Source organism: Harpia harpyja, chromosome 3, assembly GCF_026419915.1.
Source record: "Harpia harpyja isolate bHarHar1 chromosome 3, bHarHar1 primary haplotype, whole genome shotgun sequence".
In the NCBI taxonomy this organism is placed as follows: domain Eukaryota; kingdom Metazoa; phylum Chordata; class Aves; order Accipitriformes; family Accipitridae; genus Harpia; species Harpia harpyja.
In genome coordinates, this window is record NC_068942.1 from 24,122,149 (window position 1) to 24,145,874 (window position 23,726).

Here is a 23,726-nt window from a genome sequence, read left to right on the forward strand (position 1 = left end):
GAATCAGCAAGCAGATAACTAACCTACTGTGTTAAGGCCACCCTCTTCTGGTTACGTGATGATTATAGTTGTCTAGCTCTAAAGTGCTGCTGCTGTTTCAAATGGTGTCTTAATGAAACAGGTTATGCTTCTTAGAAATGCTGACACAAAATCAGGAAATGTAGTGATATACAGCAAAGCAGTAGTTGTATTTAAATCATTAAGCTTGTTTTTGAAATTGAAAATGTGTACTGTCACATATCCAGTGAGAAAGCTTGAAGTAAGTGGATACATTCATAGTAGTTTTGCTTTACATTCACTATGTGAAGTTACCATGGTGAATATATGCCTTTTCATAGCCAGATAGTAGTTAATCTGTGTAAATGCAGATAAGTGTTTTATATTTAAAAAAAAAAACAACTTGCATGTTGATGTTAAGGTTGAAAGTTCAGCCATATAAGCATTAAGAAATAATGACAAGATTGCTGAAGCTGATGTGTTGAGTTTTTTGTCCCCAAGTCTGTAGCTAGCTGGTTGTCTAAAGTTGTCTGGTACTATTCCTGGTTCTGTGCATTTCTTTTCAAGTGGGTCCTTAATGACTTCTATAGGATTTATGGCAGTTGCATTGCATGGTCCTTTTTCAAGCTTATACATTTTCCCCAACTTTCTGACACTTAATGTATCATTTGAAAAATTTTAATAGAAGCACTTTCTTAGCTTTGTGAGCTTTGGATATATTGTAGATTTATTTGAAGCCATTAGCATAAGCAGTGACTGAAATTGTCATATGAAGAACTTGACCATAAAAGGTCAAGTTCAGGCAGCCCGTAAGAATTTTCCTGATTTCTACAATGGAAAGTATAGAGGGTATAATTTTGACCCTACTAGAAGTTAATGAAGAGTCTGCACTACGGTTGAAGAATCAGACCATCTGGATGCAGTGATGTGTTGGTGGTTGTCCCCCCCACCCCCAGTCTCTCTGCCCTCTTCCCACATGTCTTATGTTTTTAAATCAGTGAAAAATTGGGAACCCCCATGGAGGTGTTAGTAGTAATGTATTTCATAATGGCAATGATGTCTAGTTTTTGTGAATTTGGACACACACATCCCCTGTTTATGACTGTTTGAATGTTTTAGTACAGTTTGATCCTTGTTTTGCTTAGAATTTACTGTCAGTATTATGGCATCATCAACTGATCTAGGTCAAAAGGGTTTCTTCCTGCAAAGTGTCAATCAAGCAGAGGCTACTAAGTTGCAATCGGATTTTTCTGTGTGCTCCTGCTCCTTCAGAGAGCTGGTTGTTGACTCTGTCCTTTATTTTTGTGTGGACACTTCATTACAGGCAATTCCTATGCTATGCCTCCTTATGTCTGTGTATCTTAATGTTTTTCCTGCCCCATCTTTTGAGGTCTGATCTTTACTGATATGTGTGATGTGGTTCCTTACTTTCTAATGCTGCTTCTATTTTCAATGCAACCTGATAAACGCTGAAGCCCTAACAGCATTATTACATTGCTTACAACATTGTTTCCTTTTTGTTAATCAGTAAACCTGCATGGCCTACCTAGATCTTTGTTGGCAACTACTTGATTAGTTTTAGCCTTAATGATATACCAAAAAAAATTGGAGTCCCTGTTGGAAGAACAACACGGAAGATCAGATTCCATCTAGGCAGTTCAGCAGAATGCTCTGTGCATGGATTTCCTGCCACGTGAGGTGATTTTTTGGACTGATGTCCAAAAGATATACCGCTTGCTCCTATGGACAATGTATTGTAATCTCCAGTGTTAACTAGAGATTTCAAAACTGTTACTTCTTATGTTGTGGTCTTCATAAAGTCTGAAGAGACTTCCAGTTTTGCTAGGATTATATGGTATTGTATTTTTAGATCAGATTTTGTAGTCATCTGAAATACAGAATGACTTAGAGTAAGATTATAGATGCGTTATTTTTGAATCAGTCAGTGTAGTCCTACTGAGACGCTTTTGAAATTTTTGAGAGGTTCCACCTTTGAATAGTATGTAAGAGCAGATCCTGAAGGGCAAAGCCAGCGTAATGCTCTAGTAGTCCAAGTAGAAGCCAGTACGGAGTTTGCAGGATGTTTATTAAGAAAAACTTTCTTTAACAAAAAAAAAGCAGCTGTAAATACTCTTTATATAGCCTTTATATAGCTTCAGGCATCCATAGGGTGGGTGATCTGTCAGATCTTTTCATTGATATGTTTATCTTTCAAGACAAACACAGCATTCCTGAGTGGATAACTAACTTGTGTGATAGGAAGATAGAAACATTTTTAGTAAATGTTTTAATTTAATTACTTCTTGTCCTCTTGGTACCATTTGATTCTTTGTTGCTGTTTTGGAAGCAGTGTAGAAGCCCTGTTGATTTTGATTTTTTTTTTTTTTTTTTCTTTAAGCTGGCTTAAAAATTAAGTGTTCTTTCCACTCCTCCAAATCTGCAGCAACCTCTTCTAACTTTGCAGAAAGTCTGTAGATACTTTTTGGCTTGACATGGAAGGATGCTGTGATTGGAAATTGTTCCTTAAAGCAAAGGAGAACATAAACCTGCAAAGGAACTTCAAAATACTTGGAGACTGATTTGACTCAAGCAGCTGTGATGTAGTTTCATCACTTATGAAAGAGGTTATATGTCTTGTAACAACTACTTAAGTTTGCTTTTTTGTTAGTTTTAGAAAGTTGTTCTAGCATACCTTTGTTGTGATCATTAGAATCTAAATTTCAGTTTTCAAGTTTGAACATTGCTTGTAGCTAATTTTCATTTGTTCCTATGCATTTAAGTAGAGTAGTTCTCTTCCTGCTAAAGGTCTTTTTGTATAGGCATACAAAATAGTCCTCTTTCCTTAGTGTCCATGTGAAGAAGCTGAGCTCTTAGGTTTTCCATTATCATGGTGAGTGGAAGCATTTCTTTGTAGCTGTTCCACTTAAAATTTACTTATCTTGAACATGGGAAGCAAAAATTATGTGTATTGCTTTGGAAGAGTTTGTTCTTACCGTTGTCTGTTTGTCTAGCATGTATGTGCTTTCTCTTCTGGATATACTTCTGGTATATTTTAGGATTATAGTGTTCTTTTTATTGTTACATTATATGTGATGCATTGCAATGAATACATAGTGATCTTTCTCCCTGTGTTTCCAACTAATTGCCTCAGTCCCTTAATGTGAAGGACGGGACAGAACGTTATCTACCTCAGGCTAGTAGAGGCTTAGTTCACTGACTTTTTAAACAGTGCTGATGACTTGTGTTGGAAGGCGTGATAGAAATGTATAGTGTCGTTGTGTGTAGACTGAGTTCCATTATTTTTTCTGGCAGTAAATGTGTTAGTAAGTTATTTCTAATAACCTTACTAGGTTTCATGGCCTATTGCGTTTTGTCCTGTTAGCTTTTAATTGCTTCAGTCGATACCGTTTCTGCTGTGTCTCAAATGTGTTCTCAGTGGATGATTTCCTAATGTTCATTTCATCAACAGGCTCTAATTTTTTCTGTAGTCACTAACAGAAAGGCCTGGCTTGAGGAACTTCACTGATAACATCCTCTTAGCTCTGTATGTCTTTCCAAAACTAATAACTGTTATCCTTTCCTTAGCAAGTTTACCTACTCTGCATTTCTCCTATTAATCACAATCTGTTCCATTTGAACCAAGTTTTCAGTGCCATATCATGGCTGTGAAATCTAGCGATGTTGAATGAATTATATTTTCTTGGTATAAGAAATTGAGTTATTTTACTGGAGAAAGTCTGCTAAGTCTGTCTGGTACTCTCTACTCTTGATTAATTTTCATTTTACTTGATTTTTTTTTTTCTTTTTTTTTTTGTCTCCCATGTCTTTCACTTTTCTTAAAAAGTAGGTTTTAAGTCTTTCATACTACCTATTGATACCAGGTCAGAAAGGCTTATTATTGAGCTCTCTCTCTCTCGGTAGGTGGTACTACTCTTGTGTTCATACAACAAATTAGTTTTATGAATCTAAGACATGTTATTTTGTGTACTAGTTTCACACCTCTATTCTCCCTGGTTTGGGGAAGAACAATAAACTCTCTTCAAAACTGAGAGGAAAAGAGTAACTTCCCTTTTTCATTCTCTTATTTCATCAACATTCCTCCCTTTGTGATGTACCAATCTCCATCTCATTCCTTGCTAGTGAAAATACGGGCAAATAGCTTAATTCTTGGGGTTGAGACTAAAAGTAATCCTAATTTAGTCCTCATTGTATAGCATCACTGGTTCTTCTTTGTGGCTGAAGAGTCCTTGCTACTTGCTTTGCTATCAGCAGTGTCTTAACATGTTCACTCTTGGCAGCCCTTTGTTGGGACAGCTCTTAATTGACCAGTGCTTTTTCTGTTCTCATGAGCAGTCTCTTCCCTTCACTATTGATGCTTTGTTCAGCTGGGGAAGGTTCCAGGCAGAACAAACAGTTTATCTTCCTTGGGATACAGTCTTCACATAGTTCTTGCATCTTTGATTTAAAAGGGATGGAGTGGGGAAAGCAGCTTCCTTCTTGCTGAAATCCTTTACCTAGCTTGCTGAAGTTACTGCTTCACTGATTTACTACAGCTTCCCCTTTTGCAACTGACCAGCTCCTCTGTGTTAGCTTTATTGTTGAAGAAATTCCGTTGTAAAGTGTCTTTTATTAATCTCCAAATATTTTTGTTTGAAAAAAATTCTACTGGCTAGCACACTCTGGCAGGCTCTGCTCTTAAATTTGTAATAGTAATTACATCTTGGAAGCTTATCCCCAACAGTAATTTTTGTTCTTACGATATTAAAGATCTTTATTTCCAAGTAATTGTACATCAGACTTGAGGGGTTGTACCAAAAGGTCTTACTGCTGTTCTTTCCAAAAGCAGTTTTTAAACCAGGTTCTGTCACATTTAGAGTAAAACCATTTGCACTGTACTAATCACTGAATTTGCACTGATCACTCTTCATTTATGTAAGAAGGAAATGTCTTCCCTTATAATTCCCAGGGGTTTCTTGAAAATGGTCCATCCAAACCATTTCTTGCTGGGAAGGATTAAAAAACCCCATCATCTTAATAGTCTGATTTTTTTTCCTTCTATTTCTTATTTTTCCCCTCCCTATGGTTAGCAAATAGGTCTTCCCACAACATACCTTGTTTTCCTTGTAAAACAAAGTCTTCAAATCTTAGGCTCTAGGAGAACCCTGAAATTCTATTTTTGAAGGACTTGAATGTTAGGAAGCTTGATACATTGATGTTTAGTTTTTTGGAGGAAGGGAAAGGGAGCAGAAATCTCTATGTAAGTACTCCCTTTCCAAGTTTTTACTATACATCTGCAAAGCTTATTCTTGGGCTGAAGTTCCTTCCCCTTTCCACCTACCTCCCCAAACCATCTCCCTTTAATATGGTGAGCTTTCTACATACAAAAAGCAGCACAAAGTTGTAAGTTTGGCTTGGTTGTTGGATCTTGCTTAGCCTAAATTCATTCTGCATTCCTAGCTGTTGTGATGTTAGTGCCACTTGCTTGAAGCTCTGTTTTTATTTTCCATCTCTTCCTATAGGATACTTCTGTTCATTTCTTCTGGAATAATAGGCAAAGTAGAACATAAAACTTTCATTAGTTTATGTTCCTCTTTTGCTAATCCAGAAACTCATTTGACTTTTATGGAAAGTACTTGTAGTAAGACAGACCTTTATCAAATGCCTGAAAGCACTGGTAATAGGTGTAGCAGCCTCTACCATTGGGGGGATATGCAGGGGTGTGGGTGTGGATGTGTTGTAAGACCGTGGGCAAAAGATTTAGACTTCTTGCCTTTGTCTCAGCCTGTAAGATAGTGAGAACAGTACCTACCTCACAGGTTTTTCGAGGCTCGGTTCGTTAACTTTTTAAAATAATGCTGACGGCCTCTGGAAGGTGCTACAGAAGTGCATAGTGGTACTGCCTGCAGGCTGAATACCACTGCTTTTTCTGGCAGTATGTAGACCTGCCACAGTTAGGGAAAGAATTTTGTTTGGTGTCTCTTTAAAGAAAATGCAAAAGTGCTTTGCTGGGGAGAATAGAAAGGGGCTTTCTGAAGAGGTGCTGAAGACATGAAAATTCAGAGTGGTGATTGGTCACCTCTGCTTGATTGACAGGTTGCAGGGAAAAACAAAAACCCATTTGTTCTGGCTTAATGGAACTGGAAAACAGAAAATGAGTATCAGGTAAAAATTCCTTTTTTAAAATCTTTGCAGTTCTCCTTTGAAAAGTGGAGTTTTTACACAAATCTACACCTCCCCCACTCCAATAAATTAGGAGTAGAAATTACAGAAATAGGCAGTTGCTAAGTTGCGTAATGTGGGTTGTCTATGTCAGTGCGTTTTCTAGTGGGCAGGTGTTCTGAAACACCACAGCAGCCAATGCTACTGGGCTAGCTTAGCAAAAAGGCAGAGGATTGAAAGGGTGTAGTGACTAAGCCCTGAACTGGACCCAGCTCTCTGGTTAGGCTCATTAGCAGGACGTTCAAGGGGAAGCTTTTATTTTCACTTCCTATACTGTGCCTGCTTTGTGGATAAAGTCTGTCAGTTTCTACTACTATCAATTTGGCATCTTTCATGAGCATTATTACAAAATTCACTGAAAAGTGAATAGCTAAAAAGTAAACTATGTTTTAAAGTAACTTCCATCTAGCAGTATACTGTCTTACAGATTTTATAATAAATTTCAACATCAGCACCACAGTTTTGAGAATCATAATTGAAAATTATTTATTTCTGGTAACTTAATTATTTTGTATGTTGATGTATTTCAGATTGAAGGACAAGGACATGGTGCAGTTTTTGACTGCAAGTGCTCTCCTGATGGACAGCATTTTGCATGTACTGATTCTCACGGTCACCTTCTGATTTTTGGCTTTGGTTCCAGTAGCAAATATGACAAGGTACAGTGCAAGATGAAAATCAAAATGTTTGTCTGTGTTGAATGCATTCATGCAAACTTTCCTTCAGAGCTTCATTTCAAGAGGGTGTATCTTAACACAGTTTTGAGCTATTAATATGGGATGTTTCAGATTCCTGTTGTTGACATTGCGCTTTCTTTCACTGACTTTTTTTAAACTATGGAAATGTGCTATTAAGCTACTGTTTACATGGAAAGTTAAAAATAATTTAAAAAGAAAACATTTTAAATTACCCAGTCACTGTCTACTCTCTTAAGTGACGAGGTTACAAGTGTCTACTAATGGGTCCAGATGGATAATGTGAATAAACTGCAGTGGAATTGATAATAGTTAAACATTTTGTTTTAAATATTTTTCTGGTTCCTAACTAAGACCAAGAAAAAAAGGGCGGGAGGGTTCGTAATAGAACTAATTCCTGCTATCTGTATTTAAACATTGCATAACCCGCGAGACAGTTACTTACAATAAATGTACTATATGTTCTAGTGATACAATTTTATGTCTGTTAATGAAGTTCTGCTGTCGTGGATGCCTTGGTGCTTACACAGCAATGTTCCACTGTTACTGTGTGATTAAAATATTACATCTTTATTCTAATGTCATAGTCTACATTGTGTATTCTAAGTGTGGGTGTCTTGCCACAGACCCTCATGACCGTAAAGATACCTGATGTTATTTCTTTTCGCTGTGGATGAACATGCCCTATGAACCATACAGGCACCTAGTTTGGAGTGCCCACAAGGTCCTAGTTTTTCTTTTACCACCCAGGGAAGAGGTGAGGCATGTCTCTTCTCCCTCTTTCTAAGACTTAAGCAGACATATCTGCTCCAGGATTTTCATCTCTGCTTCTGGTAGCTGATACTTGAAGGTTGTTTGTGAAGTGCTGGCTTCTGGATCTTACCTCCTATTTTGGATCTTTAGACTCAGGCTGGCCTTGAAAGCATTTTGCCAAATAGCAATGCAGAGGGGCATGAAGGAGGGAGAGCAAAAGGAATTTTAATCTTTGTCTTGTAAGCCACTGCATTTCTTTGTGTAGTCTGCCAACTCTTATTTTGATGCTAGTTACAGCAATATTTACATATTGGGGATTTTTTTTTTTTCCTCCTTGTCTCTCAACTATGATTTGAAGTATTTGGTACTTGGCTGCTGTTGCTGTCCCTCAGCTATTACTAGCTGTGCATTTCCCTTTCTATTCCAAAGAAAACAGATGAGCAGAGACACCACAAGCGAGGAAAACCAGGATTATCAGATCATTTTCAAGGTCTTTGTCTTTCAGAGTTCTTACTCTTCCAAACTTTAAAGCCTGTTGTAATAGAAACATTTTTCTCACCATGTCCATGGATTGTTCCAGGTTTATTTTTCTGTCCAATCATTTTGGAAGTGTGTAGTCCTCTGCTACTCAGAAACGTTGGAAATTCAATTGAAACAGAGAGCCTTTTTGTCTTTGCTGTGATAGACCAGGAGTTTCCTTTACACTGCCATTTGAGAATTTACCTTGTGAGGGATTAGATCTGTTTGAAGAATGAAAACAATTGCTTTTAACTTCTTCAATTCTACAGACCCTTTGTTCTCTTGGGGTTTTTGCTGCAGCCTCTGAGAAACGATTATGTTTAAAATTTTTCACTTATTGGGTGATTTAAAATGATCCTCTCCAGCTGTTACTGTGCCAGTGGTAATCTTGGCATTTTTGACCATAGAAGAAATGGGAGCAAATAGGACTTAGATTTGTTACTGCTTTAATCTCAGTCTTCAGCTCTCAGAAAACTCAGCTTGGAAGTTTCAGATCTCTTTCTTGTCTGGTTCCATCTTCTCTTTCATTTTTGTCTGACCTGTTTTATGGAAAAATGTAACTACAGATGGGTAGGTGCTGGAGAATAAATGTTCTTTTTCCTGTGTCTGTCCCCCATCCCGTTCCCGTCCCCTCCCTCCCCCCTCAGATACTTGGGTTTTTTTCAGACATCTTGTGAGAATATGCGCTGGTAGGACCTGCAGGTTTTTTTGCTTTAAAGTGGTTTCCATCCATCTTGGGGGATGATTTTTATAGAAGAAAGGAGTGTGGTGACCTGCTCAGTATTCCTGCGTTTGTGAATTCTGCTCAGGACAATGATTATAGCTGAGATAGTGTTAGCTCTGCTGAGAGAACAAGCTCTTGGTTTTCCACGTGTATGTTTTTTCATACTATGTTTAGATAGTGTCTGTGTTTCCTAGCTGACTGAACCACTGTCCAGGCTTTTTTTCCCCGGTGTGATCTTGGCCACAATGAAGCCGATGGGGTGGTTTTGGCTTGTTTTCTTTTTTTTTTCCCTCAGTTTTCTTTTTTTTTTTTCCTCTTTTTTTTTTTCCTTTTTTTTTTTTCCCCCCTTGGTTTTCTTTTTTTTTTTTTTCTCGGTTTCGATGATACATGTTTTTGTGGAGTAATTCCGTAGTAGGGTAAAAAAAAAAAGAATACCTTGGCTGCTTGTTTGGGGATCCTTTTTTATTTGACCCAATTAAGGGAACCTTGAGCCAATCTCAGCTGGTATTTCTGAGTGTGTGAAGATCATCAGAGATGAGCTGAGCTCACTGTCAACAGGGCACGTGCATTTCAGAAGTTCTTTCTTAGGTGGAAACTCATCCAGGAATGCCTAACTGTCCTAAAGCATAAGGTACGATGCTTTCTGTCGATTTTAAATCTTAGATTGGACTAGATCTCTGAGCTTTCTAAGGCTTTTGTTCCTGTAGACTGCCCAAACAATAGTTCTTTGTTCCAAGTTGACAGCTCCTGTGTGGTGGATTGGTGCAGTAGGGGGGAAAATCTCCTTGCATCTGTGTAGGTGTGCCCATTTGGAGAAACTGAGTGTTCTGAATTTGTAGTGTAGTTACTGAAGGAGAGTCTTAATTGTAGAGCTCAAACCTTGTAGAAAGCTTTTGTGCTCAAACCCAAGCTGGGTTTGTGAAGCCAAATGTACAAAGGATTTGTATGTCCTAATGGTGGTGTAGTATCTTCTTATTGTCATGAATTTGATTTCTAATAGTATATCAAGAAATAGGTCTGATTGTTAGTACTTTTAACTGGTTGTCTGCTGAACATTATGCATTTAAGATTGTCTGAAATGTCTAATTCTTCTGGTTTTTCTCAGGACTTCAAATAACCTGAGGATAAGGTTGTTGCCCTGGGTTCCAGTAGGGACATTCCAGTGTTCTACCTTAGAGTTGGTCTGAGCCTGGGTTCTCCATGAAATGCCATTCTTATCTTGTGGAGTAGAAGATTGTTGTTTACTCTCTCTACCATACCTGAGTGCAGTACAGAGTGCACAGAAGGGTAATTGCAAAGAAGTCCTTCATGATCTCGCACCAGAGACTATTGTGGTAGAGGTCACTGAATCTAAGGAAGGATTTTCAGATCTTCCCCTTGCTTACAAAACCACGGATGCAGACAAAACTGTACGGCCAAATCACAGCACATTAAAACTCACAGTCTGTATGATCATGCCATTGGAATCTTCTTTCTCAAAGGGGGAAGTACTTAATAGGAAAATATACACTAGGTGAAAGTACTGGATGCTCTACTATTATGATTCTGGAGAAAATCCTAAGTCCTCCTAGAGGACCTCTGTCTTTATCATATAGAGCTATTTGAGCTGAAGGGAACAAAGTTGTTAAGCAGGCCCTGATTCTGTCAATCAGACACATGAAAGTACTTCTATCTTTCTCATTCAGCCTCTGTTAACAGAGAATCTGGCAACAAGACTTCAGTCAGGGCTTCTTACTTCAGTGGGATATCACCTTGTCTGTATGCAATTTGTAAGGATAACCTTTTGAATCCTTGAGGTAAATTGTTTGCCATTGCATCTTTCCATGCAGTTTCCCAATTTCTTCTTGTTGTTACTTTTCAGAATTTTTGTGGGGTCCAGATCCTGTGATTCCTATGATTTTTTTTAAATTTTTATTTATGCACCTCATGTGGATGCATGTAGGCACTTTCTGATGTTGTAAATGATAGATGTTTGTCTTTGTCTTCCCTTCCTGGTCATCTCACACCCAGGGCAGGAGACCTTTGTCAGTGAGAGACCAGACCTCTGAGCAGATCCTATAACCTCTGCCTTACTGATTTCTACATAACAAGTTACTGGAAACTGGATTGGTCATGATAGAGCACGCTCTTCAGAAACTAGAGTACATTCTGCAACATTTATTCCTCTGTCTGTGCTCAAATACCTGTATTTAACACTGAAGACAAGATTTTTTTGGAGATCTCTGTGCCTTGAGTCAATTGTTTAATCATTTTTATACTGCACTGGAAATCTAATTTGCGTGAATGAAGATTTTATTATTTTATTTTTATGTGTTCAAAGTTAATCTGAGTACATGAGCTGCCAAGGGGTTTGCTTGCCAGTAGTAGTGTTGGGATGTGTAGTATATGTGTCAGCTTGTCTTCTCTTTTTCTTTTCTCCTTGTGGTTCAAGGAGATTGCACGATACTGAGATGCATGTGCTAATGAGGGATGGAGCATAAGCCTTTTTTACATACTATTTGGACAAAAGAATTCCTTAGTCTTGAGTGTCTGTGGAAAGTCATCTAGAATAAAGTATGAGCAGGTGGACTGAAATAAAAAAGAAAACTTTGAGCCTGGAGAATTCAACTTTAGATCAGCTTTATTTTATCTACTGGAACTCTTTCATATATCTAGCATTATAACAGGAATATATACATTTGGCGGCTGTTGTTAAAATATTTGGCAATGACATGATGTGATAAATACTTGCCTATTCCTCTTCTTCCTACACCATAGCTCCTAAGTCTGTGACATGGTTTTTGTTATCAGATTATATACTCATATATTCAGAGTATAGAAGAAAATTTGTAAACTATTTAATACTTCCAGGCTGTGTTTGGTCGATTGTCGTCCAGTAGTTAAATATTGCCCTATTCCCCTGTTCTTTAAATGCTCCCCACCTTTAAACAATGTGGATTATTCTCCTTGCACTATAATGTAGAAAAGGAGTACTGAGAAAAGAAAGAACCATGGAGTCACTAAATTTTCCCCTTTAAAATGAGATAAACAGATCAGCTTATAACCTTGTTTTTGCAAAAGTGACCACAAGTAACATTGTTAAAAATACTTTTGGCAGTTATCTTCTGTATGCTTTTTTTAATAGGTTCTTTAAAAAAATTACAAAATGACTTTGTTTACAGATAGCAGATCAGATGTTCTTTCATAGTGATTATCGGCCCCTTATCCGTGATGCCAACAACTTTGTCCTGGATGAACAGACACAGCAGGCTCCACACCTTATGCCTCCCCCATTTTTGGTTGATGTGGATGGCAACCCTCATCCTGCAAGGTATCAAAGACTAGTTCCTGGTCGTGAGAACTGCAGGGAGGAACAGCTTATTCCTCAGATGGGAGTGACATCTTCAGGTATGGAAAATTTCACTTCACTACACAGTAGCCTATCTAGTTAACTCCAGGTGTTCTACCCTTTCCCTTTCACTTCGTCCTTTTTCTTCATTTCTGGGCATAGTAGTTCATGTAGTGTGGAGGAATTGCAATGTCCTTGGCACTAATTGCTTGTGACAATTTCACTTGCAGTATTGTCATTGATCAAGTCAGTACTAGTTGGTGCTACAATGCCACTTAACTTGGAGCTCATTTCATTATTGGAACAGTGTATGTTGCTGAGTGAGATTTCATTTGATCTCTTTGGGGTAAGACTTCCTACTTCAGAAAACCTAGGAAATAGGCTGATCTTCCACAGATCAGTCAGAACAGGTAACACCTACAAGAGAAAAATGAGAGAACACCTGAAGCATGCAAAAATCCTCTTTCTCTTTAGATGAAGGCAGTCATTCAAATTAAGCTTTGATGGTTTGGTTAGAGAACTCTGAAGACTTGATGAAGACTCAGAATCTAAGAAGTTCCTCGAAAGTTGTATCTCCTTGCATACAACATGGGAGGAACATGCATAGTTTGGGCCAATGGCTGGCTGTTGGAAACTGCCTAAATGTAGTCCACATGGGTGGGGATGTAAAAACAATGCCTACTTGTTACATGTCACTATTTCAATGTTAGTATGAATGAGCAAACAGTAACTGGTGAAAGTAGTTTTAAATGTTTTCAAGATAAGCATTGTTAAGTATTTGGATATTCTTGAAAATACGGGAAAACTGCCTGTGCCTGTAAATAGGGGCTTATACCTGCACCATACTTAAGCCTGTGGTGTATCAGACATTCCAGGAAGGTTGACTGACAGTGTTGTTACCAAAAGATCTCTTTATCCTCATTTGTAGACCTGAGGATTATAAGTCACTGAATACTTAAAATAATAATTTTTAAGAGGCATTTCCATATTTCCTCCAAAATTATAGGAATAAATGCTACCTGAGAAGCAACTGTAAGAAGGAAAAAATCCTAGTGAATTTCTAGTGAATGTATGCCATGTTTTATCTCCAACTTTTTAGCTAGAGGCTTTGAAGCTAAATCGGATTTCCAAGGAAGGATGCCATTTTACTTCGTTGTTACAGTTACAGCATGGATTCATGTGATTCTGAAATTCTCTAAATTTGGAAATGTCCTGGGCACATTCTCCAATATAATGTCTTGAAACAAGTCAGACTCTGCACACAGACCCAACAATATTAAATTTAATGGTGTGGTTGCATGACACATGAATGCCTATAGGAAGATGGTGACCATAGCATTTCGTTTAATAGCAGGAAGCCATCACCCAGGCTGACAGAGAGCCAAAGAGATGATGGAGAGACAGTTTACCTCTCTACAGTTTAGCAACAATATATGCAGTCTTACACAGAGCTAAACTGTGTTCAAGTGTTTTATGTGTTCCCTTCCACTAAGGAAGCTCCATTTCTTTCTGAAACTTTATTATGGGATTTGGTGGATCTCCCTCAGAGCACTGACAATTTATTTCTTGTCAAGTATTCTGTAGGGGCTTACAAGAGTAGGAGGAATTCAGATAGTGATGCTTGCTTTACTGCTTAGATGTATGTGAAGCTCCTTTAAACCAGATGTTTTTAGAAAATCAAATATATACCAGCATCTTTATTATTTCATTTTTAGAAAGAACTTGCTGTTACTTGCAAAGGCAAAATCTCACAAGCTAGGTACATAGAAAACATTCATTTTGTTTAGGTAGCAGTTTCCTTATTTAAGATCATTCTTGGGTTAGTAGTAGTATTGCCCATTGTTTTCAGTAGACAGTATGTCTGCTCATGAGATCACCAAATAAATCTGACTGTCTCACTACATGAGTCAGAAGACATCCAGCTGTGGTTATGCCAGAGCTCATTCCATGATTCCAAGCTTCTGCTGCTTCAGGGAAGTTCACTTCAACTACAATAACCTTAAAGCCCTGAGAGCACTATCTTAAATATTTATGTTCTTTCTGCATACCATCATCTATTAAGAGATGGCTGCTTCTGCCTAGCCACATAATCAGAGCTCTTCATTTCATAGCACAATTACTGTAATATCTTGTCTTTGATCTTGCAAAGTGCAATTTATACTATGATACCTCTTTGGAATCGTGCTGGAAAAATAATTTCTGTAGCTTGTTTCTTCAAACATTGTCATCCCTCATTACTAAGTTTTTGCAAGTTCTGCTTCTCTTGACCAGAGCTTTCCAGCACTCCACTCCACCATCTAACTTCCGTGTGGAGGTATCTGACTTCCTTTTCAAGTCAGTACTGTAACCCTTGCCTTTTTCTCCATACTTCTCAATTTTTTTGTGACCATTGTGAGTATGACAAGAGGTTTTGTGTTGTTTATGCTTGCATGCTGTGTATCTTGCTTGCTGCACAGAAACAATATTATCATCTTGTAGTCACTTCTCTGAGAACTATTTCCTGTCTTTTATTCAAGAGATCTACCCAAAAGGAGGTTTCTTGACTGTTTTACATACCAAAGAAAGTTAGCATTACTTAACCTGTGTCATCACTATGTCTGTTTGGAGCTCAATCAAGCATTTTTACTGCTTGGTGTTCTCCAGTATAGGTAATTCGTTTCTAATTGAGTTAGACCTTCTTGATTGAGGCTTATACTGAAGTGTTTTATAATGCATTTGGGGCAGGCTAAGCACACATTTGAACAATTTACATTGACTGAGCCGACAAACAACAGTTGTATTAAACTTCTGTGACTTGCTGGCCCTTGATCAAATTTAAGCTTTTATTGGGAGTGGCATATGATCATCTTGACCCTGCTCCAGAATATATAATGCTCTCAATGTATTAAGAAAAAAATTGTCCTGTTTAAAAAATGGCTGTTAGAAAAATATGTATTAGCCCATACTTACACATGTGTTTATATACTGTACATGTAAGTTTCCAAGCTAAAACTTTAGATGAGCTGTTTATAACATTTGGTTCTTCAAATCAACATCTGTGCGTTGTTCTCTTGTATATTTTACTTCACAGGATTGAATCAAGTTCTTAGTCAACAAGCAAATCAAGAAGTTAGTCCATTGGATAGCATGATTCAAAGACTTCAGCAAGAGCAGGACCAGAGACGTTCTGGGGAGGCAGGAACGAGTAGCACCAGCCGGATAAGCAGAGGTAGATTACTGGGGGCTGGGTGTTGTGGCTTTTCTTCTGAAGCAGCTGAGAGTTGGAAAAACATAAATCACATTATTGTGAATGATTTGTGCATTTTGTTGAACAACTAGAAGGGAGGTATGGAGCCATAGAAAATAATACAGCTTTCCCATCTTTTTTTACCTTTCTGCAAAATCTCACGGTACTTAACATTACAAATTTATCTTTGTTAAAGTTATTGTCTGCTCATGCAGGGAACTTGCAGCAACTGCATTCCCTTAGAAGTAACTGCCCTACTGTTTAATCTGGAATTGACCATCTACTTGATTGAAAGCTGAATTGTCTCAAATAAGGAAACAGGAGGGAGAAAAGAGGAAGGAGCTGCTTGTTTCTTCGTACAGCTGTTCCATATTTCAGTGTCTTGCACGAGATTACACAGTAGTTTTCAACCCTTAAAAAATCATGATTGGCAATCTACGTGAGTAAGCAAGAATAGCTTGTGTGTGGAAAGATGTGGGAAAATGTTGAAATTTTGCTATAATGTAGGTGCTTGAAGGATCTTGTGTGTGTGGCTTTGTTTTGGTTTGTTTGTTTTTTTATCTTTTCAACATTTCAATTTCTTGTCTGTAAATTTTACAGTGTGGATTCCTAGTAATTTCCAGTGTTGTGGCTTCATTTTTTTGAAGGTAGAAGACTGTTTAAGGAATATACTGATTGAGACAGCTCACTGTTTTATAATACAGAACTAGAGTGCAGTAGCAATAGTCAGCTTCACAGAAATGTTTTCAAAAGCATTTTCAAAGAAAAACCAATGAAACATTTGCTTCGCTTCAGATTGTTCATACATCTGTTCCTTTTCAGTGTGAATTTTTAAACAGAGTACTGCAGCCCTGTAGCTGTTTAAGTGTGTGTGTTGTGGTGACTATAGAAACTGCTGAAATAGTTCTAATCAGTTAATATTTTATTTCTTTTGAAGTAATAGATTAAGTAAAATTCTTTCCTTTCATTTTGAGTTTTTCTTTTTAAATTCTTGCCTTAGAATTTCAGATCAAGTACAACTATTGCTTTTTGGTTTTTTTAGGATCTGTAAGTTCTACCTCAGAAGTACATTCGCCACCAAATATAGGTTTAAGACGTAGTGGACAAATTGAAGGTGTGCGTCAGATGCATAGCAACGCACCAAGGAGTGAAATAGCTACTGAGCGGGACCTTGTGGCATGGAGTCGAAGGGTTGTAGTGCCTGAACTGTCTTCTGGTGTGGCCAGGTAAACATAAGACAAGTCTGCAGTGAATTTTAGTCTGGTGAACTTGATTAAATTGAACAGAAGTATTGTGAATAAAAATTGACTATTTAACAAATGATGGAGTAATTTAACTTGTATATGCAATGGGATCTAGCTGCCTCAGTGTTTTCTGACCTGTAGCATAAGATTACAGTATGTTTCAACTCCATTTGTTCCTGCCATTATATGGCATTTTATGGCTGGGACACTGACCTAATCCATTAGGTGCCTGAGGTGAATTTTGGTTTGCAAACTGGAACATTATTTCGTTCAGTAATTAACTCTTGTGATGATTCTTATATCAATAAGTCAGAAAACCCCTGCTAGCCACAGTCAAACATAAACTGTTCTAGCTTTTTGAAATAAGATTGAATTCTTACTTTGTTCAGAAAGGGTAATTTTGAAGCCATATTCTGACTGTAAAGAGAAGAACTACTGTTCAAAGAACGTTATAAATGTTGAACGCTTATTCCTTGATTTGGAATGGATCCTCTCAGTTGTAGTATTTTGCTTTAAAGTTAACATCTCAATTTTCTTTTTCCAGTAGGCAGGAAGAATGGAGAACGGCAAAGGGAGAAGAGGAAGTAAGGGTGTATCGGTCAGAAGAGAAAAGAAAACACATAACGAGTCACATTCAAAGGGAAAACAAAATACCTACTTTCTCTAAGGTAAATAGTCACTTGTACCTTATTGCAGTAAGAAGCATAAAATTTTAACTCAATGTGTTAGGCCATATAAATTTACATTCTTCTTCTTAGTTTTAAATTTAAAAAGCAGGGGTTTGTTTACCTCCCCAAAATGAGGAAGCATGTCTCTACTGATGTTTCACTATATTCTGAATAAACAATGGGGATTGCTTTTAGAACCCCCTAAATGAGAAGCCCTGCAAATCTGGTGTTAGGGACATGATTTGCTGTAGGGAGTCTGTCACTATTAATCAATACATTCTGCTACTGTTGTCTACTGTTTGACATACTGTTCTGGGGAAAGGTTCGATTAAAACTCAAGTCACAGTTCTTAACCGTAACACATTTAAATACATCTCCAAATACAGAATTGGGTATTTTCTCTCGTAGTACCCCAATAATCATATTGAGGTTTTGTATTGGGTATTTCTAAGTCCTGCTTTTTGCTAGAGCTGGAGTATATTTCTCAGAAAAGAAGAAAACAGGATAGACAAAATAGAAGGGAATGAGTTGTATTAAAAAGGAAATTGTCATAACTGACTTGATGTTTTCATAGAACTTGCAAAATGTAATCTTATGCCTTTATATGCTGCTAAGAAAATGTGAAGGATGTATATTCTATACTTACAAAAATCATTTTATATCATTTGTTAGAAATTAGTTTTATCTATGCATCTTATGCTCATCTGTGCTTTTCTAGCTAAATAACCAACTATATTTTGTAATAAAGGAAGTAAATTTTAAGCAACTGTGAAGGAGAACCCATGCTTTGGGTTTTGTAGTACGCTTACTTCAGATGAGATTGTTTCACCTTTAGTCAAAAGCGTAGTAAACTACAGGCCGTAGAGAATGCTTGCAAATTGTCCATTGAAAAGTAAAAATCATTTATGGGGTTCAAGGTGGAAAAATGAAGAAATGAAATACTAAGAACAAGTATACAAAAGACTGTGCAGCTCTTAACTTTATCAGAGTACCATACTTAATGCCTGTGCTATTTATTATTCACTTTCTTGGGGAGGAAGGGACGAAGATTGAAAGCAATCTGAAAAGTAAATTTCACATGCTTAGTGCATCTCAAATTAGTGCTTCTATATTGTTTAATAATGATGAATTAATTTTATATGCAGTAGAAAGAGTAAATTTGAGATGGGCAAGTTTCTACTTGATACTAAATGTGAGTGTTAAGTTTTGCTTCTTTTTTCATACTCAACCAAAGTAAAGCTTTGAAAAGACGGGAAATGAACACTCCTTAACCCCCAAACAGTCCCCTAATAATTTTCAATTTCTTTATTAAATTTCTTAAATTTTTCTTCAATTTCTTCCTTACATTAAAATTGTGTGCATTGCTATCTTAAGAAATGATACCGATACGCTAATTTCAATGCTGCAGTCACTATCATTAAGTGTGTTTGCCCAAGATAAAGCAAACAAATATTTTTTCATTGTATCTCCAGTTTTTGTACATAGAGGGAAGAAGCTCTATGCCACTTACGGTTTTGGAGGTGGCCATGGCAGGGCTCATTAATGAAATACCAGGACATCAGAAATCTTTAACTCTTATTTTTCTCTCGGGAATAATAGAAAATGGGCCTCACAAATTCAGATTTTAACAAAGTTATTTCTTGTCTTGAGGGGATTTGTTTTAGTGCTGAATTATAGACTTCCTTTTAGGTTAATTAAATGATTGCACTGCTCAAGGGTTTCTTTTTTTTTCTTTTTCTTGAGCTACAGCCTAGTCAAAAGATCCTTCCTGATAATGTGAATTCATACCAACTTACCCTTAAATTTCTAATTGGGTTACCATTTTCCTAAAATATCACTAGGATGTAAAAATAGCAGGGTAAGCTAGTTGGTCCAGTATTTTCATTTCAGCAATTACTTTTATTCCATCTTTGAAACAAAGTAACTTAATACGGATGTTTTTGAAAATGTTTCCTCAAGAGGAGAAATTTTTTTCGTCTCCAAACTTTAAAGGTAGCACTGGATCCTTTTGAGCCCCATATTTTTGTTGTGGATATTTATGCCCTTAAAATCCTTCAGAGCAAAAGCTAGCTTAGGAAAACCTTTCTTCAGTTTCATATATTTACCCAGAGAAGAATGTGTCCTTCATTTATCTCAGTCCCTAGAGGGTCTGTGATCTGGATTCTGATGCCCAGAACGTGAGGGAAAGATAACTTGGTAAATCCTTTAGTCACTTCCCACCTTCGTCCTGAGGAAATGCAGCAAATAGCAGACAGTCATGGTCTCTACAATTGAATATTTCAGTAAATTTTCCATATAGAAATTATTGCAGAATTCACTAACGCTATCAGAACATTTAAATAAATCCTTTTTAAACCCTACAGAATACTTTTTTATGGTATCTTGGAACAAAAACCTCATACTCTTCCACAGTTCATTCTTCATTAGATGTGTCTCTTTTTGGAGGACTCGGGTTGTTGAGTAGTACAGTAATTCAAATCCTTTGAGATAAATCTCAGGGGGATTCAGAAATGAATAGGTATCAAATGAGCTTTAAATAAGCAAGTCTGCAAGAAGACAACGGTGCTTGATCCCAAGTGATTGAGTCTCCCAAATAAATAAAGCTGCTCAGATTTTAGCAATTTTCATTGTTGCTTATGGTTAGCATGAGCAACGCTTTTGCTCAGTAGTGTCTGAACAATAGGAATGGTGAATTGGAATTGTCGTCTTCTGTAGTGTCCGTAATAAACACACACCTTGGAAGACAAGCAAGACTCACTGCACTCCAAAAACTGTTGTGTTCTATTTTTAGGGGTTTTTTAAATAGAAATTAGTAACTTAATTATATCAGCTCTTCTGTTGCTGTTCTTTACAGTGACGATGTGGCTTTAAATACAAGCTGTGTTAGGTCGAAGATAGAACTGGAAAGTACTGTACAAATCTTCCTTTTCCTTGAGTGCATGCAGTAGGTTTTCATAATAATACCTTGTAATTACAGTAGTGTTGCGAGACTACAGTCCTTTTGTGTTGCATAGTGAATTCTTAAGGGTTTAATGAGAGAATTTCTGATCTAGAAGAGATGGGGAACACCTCAAAATACAGGGGAAAACATTGTCTTCTAGTAACCTATAGACCTAAGAATTACAGCGTCAAGAATTCTAGAAAGTATGTCATTCTACAGTACTGTCAGCTGGTGTTGGAACAGAGTAAACAGGGCTTGTATTAAAACATTGTCCTCATATGCAAATTCAGTTGTATTCATAGCAGTAAGAAGTAGTAATTTTTATATCAACTTTTGAAATTTATCAGTTCTGTTCATATAATAACGATAAAATAATATTTTTCTTCTGTTCCCTTCTAACTGAAAGGAGTCAAAAATACACAAGTAAAATGAAAAGGAGGGCAGGAACAAATGTTAGCATTTTAGCTAAAGTGTAGGTCAGTAAGGAAGAACACAGAGCAGCTGTAATTACTTTTTGAGGAGATTCCAAAGTCCTATTACTAATATTTAGTCCAGGGTCATTATAGGTTATGTTAAAAGTAGTACAGAATTATAGCTTAGTCTTTCTCCTTTAACAGTATCTGCAACTTAGATGGAAGTCACATAAGTGTTCTGGTATTTAAAGTTAGAAACCCCATATTTCTTTGACACAGGTCACACTGGAAGTGTTTGTATGTGATTGCTTGAGGGACTAATGGAGTTGTGTGGGAAAGCCTAAAAGCTTGGGTATTTTGACCTGAATAGTATTTAGTATCACTAATCTGGGTGTCGAATGAAGAACTCATTTTGACTTTCAAAGTCATTGGTGAGGAATAGGGTTTTCTCTGATCATTATTAAACAAAAACACTTTAAAAAACCAAACAAAAAAACTTAATGGCAGAGGATAGAATGTGGCATTGGAATTTTTGCATTTCCAAAGTGGAACTGTATTTCAAATTATTTTTTTTTCCCAGGTGCATGCCAAAGATGAGAAGTGAGGTAAATAACATGCTTAGGTAAATGTTCCCAGTCCAAGTAATTAGAGTATTAGTTTATTAAACTACTAGGATGACAGAGCATTTTAATAAATATTAAAAGAGCATGAAATTTCTGTATGCTAGAGGGTTGATCTGGTGTGTGTTGTAGTAAAAAAACCCAAAAAACCAAAAAAACCAAAAATGGAAATATTTTCATTACCATTAAGTGGAAATTAGAAGCAGAAATTTCAGAGAATTAAGATTGGAGATTGTTATGGATGGACAAAAGTAAGCATAGGCCTCTGTTGTGACAGGTGCAAATGACTGTATTGGAAACTAACAGAAACCAGTGACGAGAAATGTGTGTGCTGTTTTGCTGAAGGTAGCTTAGTTGTGTTCCTCAAAAGTAGTAATTTTTCCACTTACGTGTTATTTAAACACTTCCAGATAAATTGGCAAGATGTTAAGAGAAGAATAATGTAAAACCCAAAAGACTAGCACTTAGTGCCTAGTGTCTGTTATCTTCACTGCTTTTGGAAAGTTCTCAGTAATTTCTCACGTGTATGTGATGTGGTAAGAGTAAAAACTAAGTAATTACAAGTACTGACCCAAACTTGAGGAGAATACGGAAGGATGCTCTTTAGCCAAAGAGAAAATGACAGAACAAGAGGCAGTGGGCCCAAACTGCTGAAACAGAGGAAGTTTTGCCTGAACTTAAGGAAGCACTTCATGGTGAGGGTGACTGAGCACTGGCACAGGCTGCTCAGTGAGGCTGTGGAGTGTCCAACCTTGGAGATACTCAAAAGCTGTCTGGACATGATCCTGGGCAAATGGCTCTGGGTGGCCCTGCTTGAGCAGGGAGGGTTTGACAAGATGACCTCCAGCTGTCCCTTCCAGCCTCAACCATTCTGTGAAATAAAAACTGCTTTTATGCCCTGACAGCTTGGGGGATTTGTTGTATTTGTTGTCTGGGGAAAACTCGTGGTCATTGAAGAATGTTAAATTTGGACAAAGGTATATATTAATGACATCTGTAATGCAAAAATACCCCTTTTCAGAAAAATAAGAACTGAAATTCAGTAAGGAAAAATTTAAGTTCAGAGATCAATGTTGGGTTGAATAATTTAAATAGCGTATCTAGTCAAGAATGAAAACAGTTATGTAGGCTACTTGACAAATTGATTTTTTTTCAGCATAACATTTCAAATGTAATGTTCTGAAAAGTATACGCAGAGAAAAAAACCAGTTTCCTTTATTTGTCTTAAAGAGGCTGTGAACATCTGTTTAATGTTGGGGTTCTGATACTGGACATATGCTTGTGCCCTGCCTCTGTTTAACTTTGTAGTAGAGGCTAATTCCTGTTGTCTTAAGGAAGGAGGAACCATTTTCAAATAAAGAACAGATACTGCTGGTGAAGAAATACTATGAAACTGCTATAGCTAAAGCTTTCCAAAATTGCTGTGACCCTGTATGAATGTGCAGCAAAACTGTGTTTCCTGGTGGAGTCAGGGTCGTAAGGACAGAGAATGCAGTGGTCTGAGTTGTCAGGACACCACTGAGTTTCCCCTGTATGTTTCACCAATGGTGTTACAAAGACCCTCAGCAGTGTCCAGATGACATGTTTGTATCTGTCCTTCTCAAATACAGGAAATGCAATCATTTGTATTTTGCAGAAAAACTGTTCTGACAGCAGCTGTAGTTTCTAATGTATCTATAGATGTGCTCTGATATTGACTGGAAGCCTTGGATATGATACAAGGTACTTGTCAGCATATATGACTGTTCATCAGATTGTATGGAGAGAGAAAGAGGTGATTGAACCTCAAATCACAGGTTATCGTGGCTTTATTTCCGAGCCTTCTGTTAGAGTTGAGAGTCCCAATTTCAAAGTCTTTCTTTAGGATATATATATATATCTTGGAGTATGGGGAAGACCAACTGTGTTTCCTCAGTCAATGTTGAACGTGTTGGTGATAGATTCCATTTTGTCAGAAAAAGCTTGTAATGCTTTATCTTTTTAGCCAAACCTCCACACTCCCCGCCCCTCCCCCAGATAAGTAAAGGACTGCCTGACTTGCAGGTTCTCATCGGATTTTGGCAAAGTTGTGCTGAATAGGAGTGATGGTAAAATACATTTTTTGACAAGATGTGGAAGATGTACGTATACCTTACGGTCCCTTTTCTGGTCCCTGCTTGAGCAGTGAGGTTGGACAAGGTGACATCCAGAGGTCCCTTCCAACTTCAATCATTCTGTCATTCTGTTACTTAGGGATAATTACTTGTGGTTTTGTTTTCGCGGGTTTTTTTCCTCCATTCTTGTTTTGGCATTGCATCTTTCACAAAGCAGTTTGGTACCCTTTGGCATCATTATGGCCCAGTATTTATACAGTGATGTTACTTGCTTTCATGAAGGAAT

General features: G+C 37.3%; 1 protein-coding gene across 2 annotated transcripts in view; it reads left to right on the top strand.

The window, feature by feature from the left end:
* Nucleotides 1-23,726, top strand: part of PHIP (pleckstrin homology domain interacting protein) — a 121,982-nt gene that overhangs the window by 58,584 nt on the left and 39,672 nt on the right. The window contains exons 16-20 of one of the 2 annotated variants that reach the window (XM_052781667.1): nt 6,747-6,875; nt 12,069-12,294; nt 15,306-15,443; nt 16,504-16,687; nt 17,250-17,373. In XM_052781667.1, coding sequence (XP_052637627.1) covers nt 6,747-6,875; nt 12,069-12,294; nt 15,306-15,443; nt 16,504-16,687; nt 17,250-17,373 — 801 coding nt within the window. The remainder of the gene's footprint in view (nt 1-6,746; nt 6,876-12,068; nt 12,295-15,305; nt 15,444-16,503; nt 16,688-17,249; nt 17,374-23,726) is intronic. The other variant, XM_052781666.1, reaches the window with a different exon arrangement.